Below are 14,423 nucleotides of genomic sequence, written 5' to 3' on the forward strand. Positions count from 1 at the left end.
CTTGGGTCTTTTTTTTCTCCAAGTGTTTTAACAAAGACAATCGAAACTAAAATCTCTTATTGAAATTTCTGATTTAAAAAAAATAAAAGATCCTCCTTACCCTGAGGATCTGGCCATCATGAGCCAGAGAACTCTGGACTTCACCTAAGAGAGGGAAGTAAATTACAACTTAGTCAATAAAATAGATCTGGATGAATACTTGGGATATTCTACAATACAATAAACTAACCTCTCAGAAGACTGCCAGCAGAATTCAGAGACACCACATCATCTGCAAGGAAGATCACTTGGAGACCCTCCAAAGTCTGGACATGGACCTGTGTGCAACAACAAAAAAAGTTAGCATATATAGACACTGGAGATTCAACAGATAGGCTTACATTTTTGTTGTTAAATCTAGTTTTACCTTGACGAAAAGACGATGCTAAACAGGGAAAACTTCATTTAACAAAGCTATTTGGGAGTTGCCAAACAACTAATACAGGAAGAGAAATCTTACAAGAAATTGAATCAACGATCAAGATAAAGAATGTAAATAAATTAGTGTTACGTGCTATTTTCCCTTGTCCAGACAAGGCGATTAAATATACAGACTGACGATAGGAGCTAGGAGAAAGTTGGCTTAACCATTTTTGTACAAATGATTTTTAGTGTGAAAACAGAACAATTACAATTTGGAAACGGATGTTTAGTACTCGCAGTGAAAACTATTAGTACATACAACTAAGTCGTTTGAGTGAGCCTTTACCCAGCAAACTGTCCGTTTATATCTCGGCTTTGTTTGAATCAATTAAAAGTCTTTCTACACGACTCGACAATGGAGAAAACGGACTAGATCTCTTACTATTAACATTAAGACGACGCTTGACGTGGTCAAATGGAAAGCGTTGTCGTGACGCTAATGCTACTGCTAAGATAGCTTGTCACATGCGGCACACAGCCGGAGCCCAAACTTAAATTATCACCGGTGTATTTAACCTGGCATTAAACTAACACATTTGTTGGCGTTTTGGGCTCAATTGATTCCTAAAAATTCTCCCGGTAGCGTGATAAAAATGTATTTAGGCCAGTAAATTGCTCACCGACTTACCTCGCTGGCGTGCTAGTCGGTCATCATCATAGAAATGGCCGATCGAAAGGGCAAGACACTGCGCATGTGCATAATTTACGCACTTCCGTCGACAATAGGCGTAACCACGCCCAGATTGTCCCGCCATATTGAATGTGGAAAGATGGTGGCTTGCTTACCGCACTCGACTAGGTTGTTTGTTTTTCCAACTTAGATGACGTAGAGTAGCCGTGATTTTTGTAGTCTTGATGCTATAAAACAGTATGTGTCTCATGTCATTTTCTGAACCGCCTTGGAGTCATTATTCAACTGTATTGAGAAAGGTCTTTCTATCCTTTGTTGCATTTTACTCAATAAGAGCAAAGGAAAATACAGTTTACCTCTATTTATTCATGTCAGAAGTTACATCATCACTAAACACTAGGGACTCTATCTGTCCCATAAGCAGGCGTAAACATAACACTCACTGCCTCTTCCATGTTCATTCATACATTCTTCCATGTTCATTCATACATTCATTCATCTTCTGAACCAATTTATCCTCACCTTGAGTGCAGTCTCGGCTAGATGACACTATTTATTTTAAAAGTGCTTCTCCATTGCCTTAGGGCAGGGGTCTAAGGGTTAGGGGGCTCAAATCTGACGCGTTGACATCAAATCCTGAAACACGAGTCTCCTCCAATGTGACAACACTTTCTTGGGTGTGAGCTTTAAAAAAAAAACACTGCAGCTACAAAGTGAAAGCAAAATATATTTGGCATGAGGAAAGAAAGTGTGATACAATTGTGGGTGGTAAATACCGGAGGATGATGGAGAAAAATCCTCCTCCATTAGCTTGAACCAAAATATTTTTAACTGTTTGTGTTAATTTGTATTGCAGTTATTTTAGTTCTCCAGAATAACCTTGGCGGCGAGTGGTTAGCGCGTGGGCCTCACATTTCAGAGATCGAGGGTTAGATTCCAGGTCCAGACCTTCCTGTGTGGAGTTTGCATGTTCTCCCTGGGCTTGCGTGGATTTTCTCCGGGTACTCCGGTTTCCTCCCACATCCCAAAACATGGACGGTAGGTTGGTTGAGCACTCTAATTTTTTTCTAGGTATGATTGGTTGTCCGTCTCCTTGTGCCCTGCGATTGGCTGGCCACCGCCTGGTGCCCAAAGTCAGCTGAGTTAGGCTCCAGCACCCCCTGCGATCCTAGTGGGGACAAGCAGTATAGAAAATGAATGAATGAAAGAATAACCTTCACGCTATCGGGCAGAAGTTAACATATACTTCTATTTTATTAGTAAATATAGTAATAGTAATATCAGTAATGAGTTGTCAAAAGCATGTCAACTTAAAAACACACACAATTTCCTTTTACAATAGCGGAATGTTTCATAAAAAAATAATAATAATAGTAATACTAAAACCAGAAAGACATTTCACAATGATTTTCACAGTCACTCACGGGCATGAATGTCATTCATTTTGGGCTCGGCATTAAAATATACAAATAAAAAAAATGCACAAAATGGAAGTTACATTTTTTTAGTTGCAAATGTCAGACAATCAGGCTTAAAATTATACTGCCTTGACTGGTTGCATTTGTGTTCGTAATGCTCTTCAGCATCAGGTAACAAATGACATATCCAATATTTAACACTTATTGGATGCCTGACAAATCTGCATGTATGAGCACTTAATAAAACTTACCTGAGGTTTATTTACATTATATTGCTAAAGAAAGAAAAAAAGTTAAAAATTAACAGACTTAGACCTTTAGACAGAAAAATTGTAGGCATCATAAACAAATAAAATTTGGCAAACGGGACCACAATTAGGGCTCATGGGGCTTAAGCAACATTGAATAATGTTGCAGTGTACAATGTTGTTCGAATGGTCCAATGATAGTGAAGTAAGATTTCCACAAACCGCTGGAAGGAGAAAATGTTTTGTCAGAGTGGTGTGCCTTGTTTTCGGAGCTTGTGCTTGATTTGCAGTAGCGACTGTTTCAAAGATTGAAAAGTTGGTCGAGAATCCGGGTCCAAATGCCAGCAGTTTGTCATGACATCATAGACTTCTGTAGGGCACCCGTCTGGCGCAGGCATCTGGTAACCCCGCTCCAAAAGAGTGCCCACATCCTTTAATTTCTACATAGCAGAGAAAGTGTTAAGGCTAAAGCTAGTTTTCAACATATGAAAATTAAAGATTAAGGTTAGGGGCAAATGAACAATTCATTTTTCCAGTCCAAACGAATTGGACTTTTTCAATTGCAGTGTTCTAGCGGAAAAGCAACCAGGTTTTTTTTTTTTTAACACTGACATGTTTTCAAAACGTCTTAGCGGGAGCACAAAATAACTTATTGGGATACTAAATATCGCGATATATCACCATAACGATACAAGACTTGAATGAACACTGGTGTTTTTTTTATGAGAGATTACTGTCGTTGTCAGGATCTTTTCACTACTCTTACTAAAACCATCATTTTGAACAGTATTGCACGTCTCCTCGGATAATAATCATTGAGTCAATGTTTTCTCCTGTCGTAACTTGGATACTTACAACTTTGGGGTAAGGCATTCGACCAAATGAGAAAATCTCCCAAAGCAAAACACCATAGCTCCAAACATCTGATTTAGTGGAAAAATTCTGTAGTGGGAAAGAGCGGAGTTCTGAAAATGATTGGAAGTACTATTTTCTGAATAAAACAAAGTTATTCACCACTGTAAAAAAAAAAGTCTACCTTTTCTCTGAGAGCTTCTGGTGATGTCCACTTCACGGGGAGTTTATGAGTATCCTGAAGGGAGGACACCTCCTTGGTCAAACCAAAGTCGCTGACTTTGGCCACGAGGTCTTCCGACAACAGAATGTTCCGGGCCGCGAGGTCCCGGTGGACAAAGTTACTGGATTCCAAATACACCATGGCCTCGCAGACGTGCCTGCGCCAAAGGAAAATAGTTCAAGTTGATTAATCGCATTGCAGTTGATTAAAGCAGATGTACAAAGTACGAAGGACACACAGGGTGAAATCAGTAAGCGCCACACTCGTCAGGACAGCCCGTCCTCTGGAACGTAGGTAGTCCACCAAGGTACCCTGAGGGAAAAAAAGCAAGGCCATCAAGGCAAGTACTCATGATGTTGACAGCGAATGACGAGGACACTCACGTTTCTCATGTATTCAGTGATTATGTACAAAGTGCCGTCCTCCTCTGCAATCACGCCAAGCAGTTGCACCAAGTTCTCGTGTCTTAATTTCCTTTAGCAGGTAGCGGTGAATCAGAGTTTAGACTTTTTTTGTATTCAAAATCATTTAATATGACCAATACTCAGTGAGGGCAATAGAAATTGTATCTGCCGTATTTATTTGAGTATAACGCGCTAGATTTTGTACCAAAAAACTGAGGCAAAGTTCGCATATGTACATGAATATATACGGTATTCTGATTCTATGATGCTTATTGATTAGAAGTGGGTTTAACTAAATACTACAAACAATTATACTACATGCCATCACAATCATTATTACATTATCAACAACAAAAGTTGCAGTGCAGTGACAAAATTTTAAATCCACCTAAAAGGAAGTGAAATGACTATCAAAAATCTCTGATCTCTTCGCTAGGTGTTTGTGAAGCGCATTTTGTACCGAAAAACATTGTCATACATTCAAATCAAAACAAATACGACATAACAGGGCACACCCAATGACCTCTTCAAAAGAAGCAGCCCTACAATTTGATATGTTTTCTTTAGTTTAACCGCAAAAATAAACCAATAGACAGATTAGACACATGGTAGAATAATGGTTAGGTTAGGTATTTTGTCTTACTCACATCATGACAGATGCCTCTGCGATAAAGGCCTGGGCAGTAGTATTATTTTTAAGACACTTCACAGCAACTTCGTTTCCTTGGTAGTAAGCCAACATGACCTCTGCAAACACGATAAATTAGTGATGTCTTTGTGAGCTAAAAATGTCAAAATAAACAAGTAAAAACACCCCATTTTGTCTTCCTGCCTGCTGCTGAAACACAACCATTGGGGTGGAAACAGTCGTGTAACTACTTGCCTCCAAACTCTCCCTGTCCGATGGTCTTCTGCAACTGGAGGTCTTGCCTGTCCTTCACCCAGCCACCTGTTTGGAAGTCAAAGACAAGAGGGATGTCGCAACCACAACATGGTCATGGGAAGTCGCCGTGAAGACAGAGCACTCGAGTCAACCTTACCTCTCAAAAACTCTTCTTGGACATCCACAGTCTTCTGCTCCAACTTTGGTTTGACGAGACTAGTGCACAGCCCATCGGCATTGGTTTTGTAGTGCTTTGGAAATGGAAAAAACAAAAGATTTTGACAGGCAATGAATAAGTCATACCTGTCAACTTGTACTTTTTTTAATCATTTACTATTGTGTACGCCATATTACAACATTTTGACGGTACTTTTTAAATTAAGTTTTTAACGCATCCACCTCTTCATATATAAATATATAAATATATAAATATAGCGCGTCAGCAAGCAATGTACCCAGACAGTTAAGCTGTCAGCGTCATACAGCGACATCTACAGAATCCTGAATTTAGTGCATATTGATTGGGCATCTTTGGAGAAAATGTTGGACTTTTAAGTGTGCCCAATGTGAGTAAATAAGTGTCACGTTGCATTTGTACGTTTTTTTTTATTGCTTAATAAGGGGAATTGCAAGTCCGAGGTTGACAAGTATGATGAGTGGAATTAATAGATTGAAAAACTCAATACGGTACCTCGACCAGTTGGATGAGGTTGTCAAAATATTGCTCCCCATCAATAGTGAGTTTGCCGTCGCGGTATATGATGTGGTAGTGCTCCACCATGTTGTCGGTGCTCAAACACAGCGTGTAGTCTCCTGGATAGTTGTTGCTCTCTCTTACTAAGAAAAGGCCCTTCTCCGGTGGAGACAGCAAGCTCTCGGCCTCAACTCGTGTTATTTTGCCATGAAACCACCTGTAATAAGAACCAGGAAGGTCTAAAAGGAGAAAAATGTCCTCTATCCAATATAGTTCATGTCATATGCAAAGATATTTTTTAAAAATAATAATAATACGCCAATTATTACAGTTTTCGTCCCACTCACTTTATTTTTGAACTAACTTTTTGTCAAAATCTTGACATTTTCAGGCCGATTGGTGGTGCTACAACTACAGAATACAGAATCAAAGTTTGCAAGTCAACGCAAATCGGCGCTATCTACTGTCCAATATCTGCAATGCAGGAACAGGTCTATTTTTGGGGATTATGACAATAGACATGAAAGATGTCCATAGACAGTTTTTGTTGTTCTGGCAATGCAGATCATCATATTGTACATTATTTTAGAGGAAGGAGTGAAAGTTGAGTTGCAGTCTAAGTAATCCTGTTTACCTTGAACAAGCAATCGAAAAAAAAACCATAATTGAGCACTCACGGCATAAGATTCAGCTGGCTTTCACTTTTCACTAATTTTTGAATGTGGTTGGTGGGAACGGCTCCTTGACGACCATTGTTATTTTTAGCTATGTACCACTGCGGATCCTGTAAAAAAAATGTGTCAGCGATGAAAAGAAGCAGCTGTGTCGTCCAAGCAAAAATAAAACTTGTATTTTCTACCTCTGTGGCGTTAATGATGGTCAACATTTCTCCTTCATTAAAGGGAAGGTGACATTCTAATGAAGCTTTAAACTGCAATCGTCCCACACACTTGGAGCCTTTGGGCCATGGAGTCTATGAAGAATTCAAAAAGTGGGATTAAGCCAACTCACAGTTGAACAATTTTTCATGTAACCAGAAAAAAAGCTTATACACAATTCTTAGTCACTAAGAACTGGTTGTTCCCAAACTGGGGGGCGTGCCCCCCTAGGGAGGCGTAAAGAGAATTCAAGGGGGGCGTGAAGTCATCTGCTAAAAAAATGTTTAAATAGATTATAAGAATAATAAAATCAAAGAACAAATATCTGCCATTAAATACATGCAAAATATGATTATAGCAGTCACTCCAACGGTCCAACCCGTTTTCTATTAACAGAGATCTGTTTTCCTGAACAATGCTAAGAAATAAATGCAATAAAATAAAATAAGTTCACATGAGCAAAAGAGGAAGTGGGAGGGGGGGGGGGGGGGGTGTGCGGGTCTACTGGAAGCAAGAAGGGGGGCGTCAGGTAAGTTAGTTTGGGAACCACTGTCTTAGTGGATCTGACAAAGGTAAAACTCAATTGCACCTTTGCCATGTTGACAGTCCAAATCCCCTCACAGGTGACGTCTTCTGACTGAAAACATCTCACCCAGAGGACACATCTGACGAAATAATGGGGACAATGGTCAATTTTACAATAAATGCCAGCCCTCGCAGTCAGTCGCAGTGAAGAAGAAGTGTTTTTGAAGATTGAGAGAGAGTTTTTCAAGCAGATGACGGTACAAGCACGCATCAGAATAGCAATTCTGGAATGTGACGAGTTTCCGTGACAGACAGACAATAGGTCAGGTATTAAGAATTATGACACGCTATTGGAGGGCAAAGTTTCCATGGGAAGGATATGGCGGACACAAAGTATGAACACACCCTACGTAGTTAATAAAAATGAAAAAATACATCCAGCCAAATAATAGCAATGAATAAAAAATGGTTTGGAGCAGTTTTTCAGGGGGTAAATGGCAATAGTTTTGAGGCTACAGACAGAACAACTATTGTGTATTGTGAAACAGTGGCCCAACTGGAAATGCAATCTTAGATTTTATGCCAAGAAAGCAGCCATCTATACATATAATCATTTTGTCAACAAGACAGCGGATATGCTGTTGTGCATGGAATACGTGCTAACGCCTTCCGTTGACAAAGAGATAGAGATTCACTCACTTATTGGAACATACAGCAAGTGAACTTTCCAGTTCTTACCAAGCTTTCCCTCAAGTATCTCTGCATTCCTGCGACAAGGTTTCTCTTCTTTTTGTTTTTTTTTGTTACATTGCACTCTTTCTCCCATTTAAAGAACAAATCATTAGTGACTGCTTGATCAAATTAATTAACCATTTAAGCTTATTTATTACAAAGTGAGCAGGGGTGCTTTAAATCCAGAATGCTTCACATTTTGTCCAGTAAGCAGTGGTCTTCTGTTGTTGCAGTTAAACTGGTTTTTCAACATGAAACTATTATCTAGGGCACACGGGTAATGTTTACTTCCATTGTGTGCAACAATATTATAATTATAAGTATTGTATGCTTGGTACGACCATGTTACTTTCTCACTGTACTTTAGGAAGAGAGGTTTCCATTCCAATTTTCCACCTGCTTGTACATCCCCCATTTTATTGAAGATGTTGTTTCAAACACATAAAAAAAGGAACACAATGTTTTTCAAATCTTGGGTGTTGCATATATTTGGAAAAGGGTGTGAGTAGTATAATGTTATAGTAATAATAGTGTGCTTGGGTATTTACATTAATTTCACGTGAGCTATGATTTAAGCAGATGATAAGGCCAGACTGATTAAAATAAAAAACAAAAACCACCACCAAGGCAATAAAATAGATATTTACTGTACCTGAATGCAGGTCAAAGTGGCTGCAGCTGGAATATAGATTTTTATACTGCCTATAATTCGTTTTCATCCCGGCATGAACGGGCTTTATCACACGGGCAAACGAAGACCAAACAAATCGAAGCCCAGAAATAAGGAAAATAACCATGAAAAAGTTACAGGGGTCCCCAAAGCCCACGGCAGACGTCTTCAGAAACAAGGCCAAGTGAAACTAAAATTACTACGATACTGCTAAATTACACTAGAAATGGGAAAGGAATTGTTTTACGTGTCACACACAACGCCAACAGCTTCTAATAAGTTCTTACTACCGCACCTTGATTTTGCATTACGCATGCGCACCTTCTTGCAGCACTTACGTGGAAGAAACACGTCAAAGCGGCCGCCATATTGGATTGGGCAAAGGCCGGGAAACGAGATTGTGAGCTCAATTAAGAAGTGTTTTTGAATCTTTTGAACGTTTATTAACTGCATGAAAGTATATTTATTATACAATTTAATTACATTGAACAGATCTGACCATTGGAGATCCATTGACAGTAGCCTATATGTCCTATATGTAGCACTGCCAATTCTGGTCAAATCAAAGTACTATGTTAGCATTGGGACCATTCATTCAGCCAAACCAAGTTTCAAATTTTACCTAAACGGTAACTGGATGTAGTAATGTAACTTTCTTACATTGTGATATGTTGTGCAGGGCAAAACTTGCCAAACTGGACTAGTTATGATCAGCCTACATTGATAGATATAAAAGGCATTTGGGTTGTGCTTCTTTCTTTAAATTAGGAATCTGGCAAGTACTAGTCACTCCACTTTTAAAAACCTGCCTCAATAAACATCTCATCATTTTAAACTGCATTGGACCCTCCAGTTAAAATAAACTGCACATCTCTGCCCATAAAAGGCAGTGAATGAACTCAGCCCACTTTTATAATTTGAACAAGAGACTCAAGCGAAAAGGTTAAACAAAAAAGGCCAATCTTTTTAATTCTTTCAGACCGCAGACATTTCAAACATTCGAAAACAATGACCAAAAATAGGTACCTGGGTTGAGTGTTTGTTGAAATGCAAACAATCGCCACAAATGTGATAAAACAAGTACAAATGTTACCAAACAGCTTCATGGAATCTCTGAGAAACAAACGAGAAAGTCCCAATTACAGCAGAAGAGCCATTCACAATGTCAACATTCAGTAATGTTGGATGAACCATCAGACTGGGCTCATCATATGTAACACACTCATACAGGAATACAACAAAGTGTAACTAAAAATGAACTGAAAATTACAACAACAAAATTGTCAATGTTTTTTTAACACATTGCATCCTGCACAAATGAATCTGGTCCCAAAATGAAGAATGCGCTTATTTCTCTGTTCTCTGCCTCTAGTGCAACGCAAACCAGAACTCTTCAAACCTGAATTTTTTTTTCACAGTATCGGCTTAGCTCGACCTTCAATAAAATAGTTAGTAGTAACGAGAAAACAATGTCCCAATTAGCTAAAACAATTAATTTTAAGGTCATTATAGTTATTAATCAAGAATGTTTGGCATGCATTTTGACAGGGATCTCGCCTTATTCTGTCATAAATTTAAGGGTACCACGTACATAAAACTCAGGAAAACATTGAATTTTTTTCCAAACTTGACCTCAGACAATACTACAACAAGGGATCAACTAAAGGCATGCTTTGTCATTAAACCAAAACCCTTAGCATCACAATCGACGTTAGCATGGAAAAGAATCTGGCCAATTGGAGACTAATATCCTTTTTTAAGGAGCTGCCATGTTCAATGAATTTATGAGTGATGATGTAAAGGTGTAAATAATGTTCAATCCCAATGGGATTTACATCAAAATGTTCAAGATTGTCCAACAGGATTTAACATAACATATCAACTTATTTCTAAATAGGCTCCTCTTCCGAATATTAAAGATGCGATATAAGGTTCAATGTATCTACATCATTACTGTAGCCTCTTAAAGTTTTACTATATTATCTGAATAATCTCAAATTGTTGACACAAAAATCTTTCGCTACAATTGGCTTGGACGACTAACGCATTAAACGATGGTTGCCGTGAGGAATGTAGGAGAGACCACACTCACAACTTAAAAATAAATTCTGTAACTTGTAAACTACTGAAGAAACTGCCCAAGATTTGAAAGTGAGGAATACAATAATCTTGCGCTGTCTGGGTGGTCCGTCCCTTTTAAGCCGAGTGCAGCGGGATAACAAATTTGCACCCGAAAGGCGAAAGGTACTTGATGCCCACCTCCTGGAAGACCTGGCGGGGGACGCCAATGTCGCAAAGGTAAACCCTGCCGGCCCCCTCCCCGAGGGGAAGAGGGAGGCAAAGGGAGAGGGACCACTTGGCTTCCACTGCCTGTCCCTGTCCACAAACTGGGGGATCTAAACTCAGCACGGGGGCCCGGTTTTGGTTGGCCCAGTCTGCGGCCGCGTGGTACCAGGGCTGATCCACCAGGAAGGTGTTCCCGTGGCAGTCCAGGCAGTTGATGATGAGATCCACGGGTGTGTCTGGCAAGTCTGAGCAACCAGAAAACGAGAACATGAAGGCATCCTAAATAAGTTTTCTGGGGGAAAAAAAACGTGCTCACCTTTGACATTGGACACGAGCTTCCCGCCTGTTTTGACAAAAAGTGTGAGCTCGCTGGTGACCGAATCGAGCATTTTGCCCACGTTGGGAAGGAACAGGACCACCTCCACTTCGTGATTGGCCAGGTGACGACCGCAGCTGATCCCCTGAGCCCCCTGCACGTGCGGACCGCACAACAACGCCACTGTGGGACGTTGGTGGAGATTCTTTGGCGTGAATCTAGAAGAACACAAAACAAATGAGTCTTTTCACATTTTAAGGACTAGATCTCTACATAAAAAAGCAACCTTCCTACAATTTTGCTAGTTAATTTCAATAGTTATGAATGTGTGAGTAGTGATCCTTCATTTTTTATTAGTCTTTAACAAAATTCTATCAGGCGTGTAAAAAATTCCATACCTGTCAACCTCGGCCAATCGCAACCCTTATTAATGATTGCAATTCCCCTTATTAAGTCATAATAAACCATGCACACTAAAAAGTCTAAAATGTTCCTCAAAGTGAACGGAGTGCCCTTATGTATGCACTAAATTCAGGATTGTGTGGATGTCACTGTCTGACTTAAAAAAAAAAAATCCTGTACAAAAGTTGTTAGACGGCGTAGACCAGGGGTGTCAGACTCGGGTTGGCACGCAGGCCGCGTTAACGTCAACTCGATTTCATGTGGGCCGGACCATTTTAGATATAACATTTAGATATTTTTTTTATAAATGGATTAAAAGAACTGGATTAAAAGCCCTGAATATTCAGTTTATTTATAGATCTAAAACAATGTTTATTTTAGCTTTTTTTAAATATATTTTTAGATTTTACAAAATGATTTTTGAACTAAAAACTGAAAAAAATGATTAAAAAATTACAATTATTGATTTAAAAGTGGGAAAATCAGGAAATTTAATATACTTCTATACTCTTCATTTTAATTTGATCTTAAAACAGAAAGTCGGCACTCATGATTTCCCGGGCCACCCAAAATGATGCGGCGGGCCAGATTTGACCCCCGGGCCGCCACTTTGACACAGGTGGCGTAGACAATTGGAAAAAAAAACGTATAAAATATGGGAAAACGTACGAGGTGACAGGTATGAAATCCACGATAGCAGGACTTCAAAGCTCACCTGTTGGGCCCACCGAGCAGCGTGAGAGCCATTTGACTCGCACACACACCGGTCATTTCAAGCCGTCGCTCCAACGTGAGACCGTATCGCTCAGCGACTGACAGTAGACGCCGGTGCAGTTCATAAGTTATACTTGGTACAACCAATCCTGAGTCTGTTAAGAAGCACAAAAAAATAATTAATCAACTAATACTTATGTAATGGCCGCATTCGTTCTGTGGCATTACGAAAAACCCGTACCAGTGCAGTATTCTTTGGTTCCAGGTTGGGGTACGGTTATCTGCCTGTACACTACAGGTTTGCCCTCGATGATGTTTTCGTCGTGGCGGTATCGCGAGGGCGTCTGCTCGTAAGGCGTACCCCGTGACCTGGCCCCATTTCGTCGCTCTGACGTGTCAATCTCTGAAAACACGGCCGCTTTGTCGAACAGAGCCAAGTTTCCTTCAAAATCAAAATCCGCGTCCAGGCCGTCGTCCATGCCATCTCCGAAGCACTCGTCGTCCCTTTGCCTCATCTGGTTGTTACCGTTTTTCAGACCGTTCTTTTTGGGGGTGGCTTGGTTTGCACCTCGACTGCTTGATGACCCTGCCGCAAAATTGGCAAATAAAATCAATTGTTTTTTTGACAAAAAGTTGCGTTTCGGTCGCATTTAAAATTTACAAGAGTTGTGTCGCCGCCTGAAGCCCTTTGGAACATCTAGATGGCGGTCTCCAAAACTTTTGGAGCAGTGTTGTGGCGAGTTGACAATCTCCACAGTCCGAGAATCACCTTTTGGTACCGCGACCGGGGCACTGCTCGTTTTAGTGGAAAATGAAGTGCTGATCTGAGCGTTTCCATTTCTTATTTCTAAGATCTTGAGGTCCTTTATGTCTATGGCACTGCAACAGAGTTGACATCCTTGTAGATCTGAATTCATTCCAAATATCGTAATCCCACACGTTACCTGAATGTGACCTCTGGAACTGGGCACTTGACACCATTGTGGAAAGGTTGTCTAAGTGAGATGGTTTGGCAAGACTGGTCCACTGATGAGACCTCTCCCTGATAGACTCCAAGTGATGACCCACAATTGATTGACACCAAACTTCCCAGCCAATCCGCAGCCATGCCTGTCTAATTTCACGCGTGAACTTCATAAAATGACACAATGAACGACGAAAACATTCCACAGTCGAACCGTAGTGACTAACCAAATGGGATTAAATTGGGTGAAAAACGCTAATCCCAGTGTGCTGACAATCACGACCAAGCAGAGCTAAAATGCTAACGTTAGCTTAAGGTAGTCTTTCTCGTGAACGAGCGCAGTGAGCATAAAAGAAGAATTAAACATGTAGCGTGCCCATTTTGAAAGTAAACGCACGGAATAGTCGTCAAAAACGCAAAGAAACTGCTAATTTAAGAGCTTCAATTGAAGGAGTTAGAAACTATTACCTTAAGTGTGGTTGCTGAATGGTTTGCTAACACTCTCTGCTCGCATCTGGGTGACGAGTTCCGGTTTCTGGTACAATTCCAAAATAAAATGCCACCATTTCCCATACGCACGTTGCTAAATCAAGGGAATGAAGTCTGATTGTTTTCACCACATCAATCAATGTTCTTTTATGATTGCTTTATTGTTTTTGTTTTTTTCTTTAAATCTTGTATTTTCATTTTATTAAATTTTACATATTTTTTTCAATTTAAAGGGCAGACTAGGTTAATCCAACTGTATGAATAAAATATTAGACCATTGGAAATGTATTGGTGTGTTAAACATTCTCTATTAACATCTGTAAGAGATGCAAATTAATATCATAAACGGCATAATCGGGGCAGACAGCTGATGAGATACAGCAGCCGGTCATCCATTACGCTCACACAAATGTGACCTACCTAATCCTTGCTCCTGTATTTAATCAACGAGGCGTATGCTACACATTCTCGGATGTCTGCATAAACACACACACGGTTTTGTATTTGTCTTGTCTTTCTTGGGTGTAAATTTATGTCATTTTCTTGCAATCTTCTATGTGCTAGCCCGGTGAAAAAGTGGTTAGCGTGTCGGCCTGACAGTCCCAGCCGGGATCGAGGGTTCGATTCCAGGT

The 14,423-nt window shown here is 40.0% G+C and overlaps 2 protein-coding genes and 1 long non-coding RNA gene across 6 annotated transcripts; all 3 read right to left on the reverse strand.

Annotated features, from left to right (window-relative positions):
* Positions 1–52: 52 nt before the first annotated feature.
* LOC144071622 (uncharacterized) lies at positions 53–1,673 on the reverse strand. 2 transcript variants are annotated; one of them, XR_013299681.1, is made up of 4 exons: positions 1,616–1,673; positions 1,091–1,320; positions 230–317; positions 53–144 (listed from the first exon to the last, which is right to left on the reverse strand). It is a non-coding gene; the product is annotated as an uncharacterized LOC144071622 (long non-coding RNA). The 2 variants fall into 2 exon arrangements; XR_013299682.1 differs by having other exon boundaries at positions 1,083–1,320.
* Positions 1,674–2,328: 655 nt separating this feature from the next.
* LOC144071790 (tyrosine-protein kinase CSK-like) lies at positions 2,329–8,909 on the reverse strand. Of its 2 annotated transcripts, XM_077597196.1 has the most exons (13): positions 8,603–8,909; positions 7,283–7,358; positions 6,675–6,788; positions 6,493–6,599; positions 5,813–6,032; positions 5,279–5,372; positions 5,122–5,187; positions 4,886–4,985; positions 4,218–4,308; positions 4,073–4,146; positions 3,796–3,991; positions 3,615–3,701; positions 2,329–3,199 (listed from the first exon to the last, which is right to left on the reverse strand). In XM_077597196.1, exons 2-13 carry the CDS (start codon positions 7,289–7,291, stop codon positions 3,005–3,007), a joined length of 1,353 nt encoding a protein of 450 aa, XP_077453322.1. In that variant the 5' UTR covers positions 7,292–7,358; positions 8,603–8,909; the 3' UTR covers positions 2,329–3,004. The 2 variants fall into 2 exon arrangements, with proteins under 2 accessions (XP_077453322.1, XP_077453323.1); XM_077597197.1 differs by lacking the exon at positions 7,283–7,358.
* A 654-nt stretch (positions 8,910–9,563) lies between these two features.
* On the reverse strand, positions 9,564–13,913 carry edc3 (enhancer of mRNA decapping 3 homolog (S. cerevisiae)). Of its 2 annotated transcripts, none has more exons than XM_077595988.1 (7): positions 13,771–13,913; positions 13,283–13,448; positions 13,000–13,217; positions 12,580–12,924; positions 12,340–12,493; positions 11,223–11,440; positions 9,564–11,151 (listed from the first exon to the last, which is right to left on the reverse strand). In XM_077595988.1, exons 2-7 carry the CDS (start codon positions 13,444–13,446, stop codon positions 10,817–10,819), a joined length of 1,434 nt encoding a protein of 477 aa, XP_077452114.1. In that variant the 5' UTR covers positions 13,447–13,448; positions 13,771–13,913; the 3' UTR covers positions 9,564–10,816. The 2 variants fall into 2 exon arrangements, with proteins under 2 accessions (XP_077452114.1, XP_077452113.1); XM_077595987.1 differs by having other exon boundaries at positions 13,283–13,452; positions 13,771–13,901.
* Positions 13,914–14,423: the final 510 nt, after the last annotated feature.

This window comes from Stigmatopora argus, chromosome 3 (genome assembly GCF_051989625.1).
Source record: "Stigmatopora argus isolate UIUO_Sarg chromosome 3, RoL_Sarg_1.0, whole genome shotgun sequence".
Taxonomy (NCBI): Eukaryota; Metazoa; Chordata; class Actinopteri; order Syngnathiformes; family Syngnathidae; genus Stigmatopora; species Stigmatopora argus.

Coding starts and splice junctions, on each gene's coding strand:
- LOC144071790 (XM_077597196.1), bottom strand. Junction 5,188..5,278: donor CCAAGAAGAGTTTTTGAGAG/GTAAGGTTGACT, acceptor ACTTCCAAACAG/GTGGCTGGGTGAAGGACAGG. Junction 4,147..4,217: donor TCACTGAATACATGAGAAAC/GTGAGTGTCCTC, acceptor TTTTTCCCTCAG/GGTACCTTGGTGGACTACCT.
- edc3 (XM_077595987.1), bottom strand. CDS start 13,875: ATGGGAAATGGTGGCATTTTATTTTGGAATTGTACCAGAAACCGGAAC. Junction 13,453..13,770: donor ATTCAGCAACCACACTTAAG/GTAATAGTTTCT, acceptor GCGTGAAATTAG/ACAGGCATGGCTGCGGATTG. Junction 12,925..12,999: donor CAGGCGGCGACACAACTCTT/GTAAATTTTAAA, acceptor ATTTTGCGGCAG/GGTCATCAAGCAGTCGAGGT.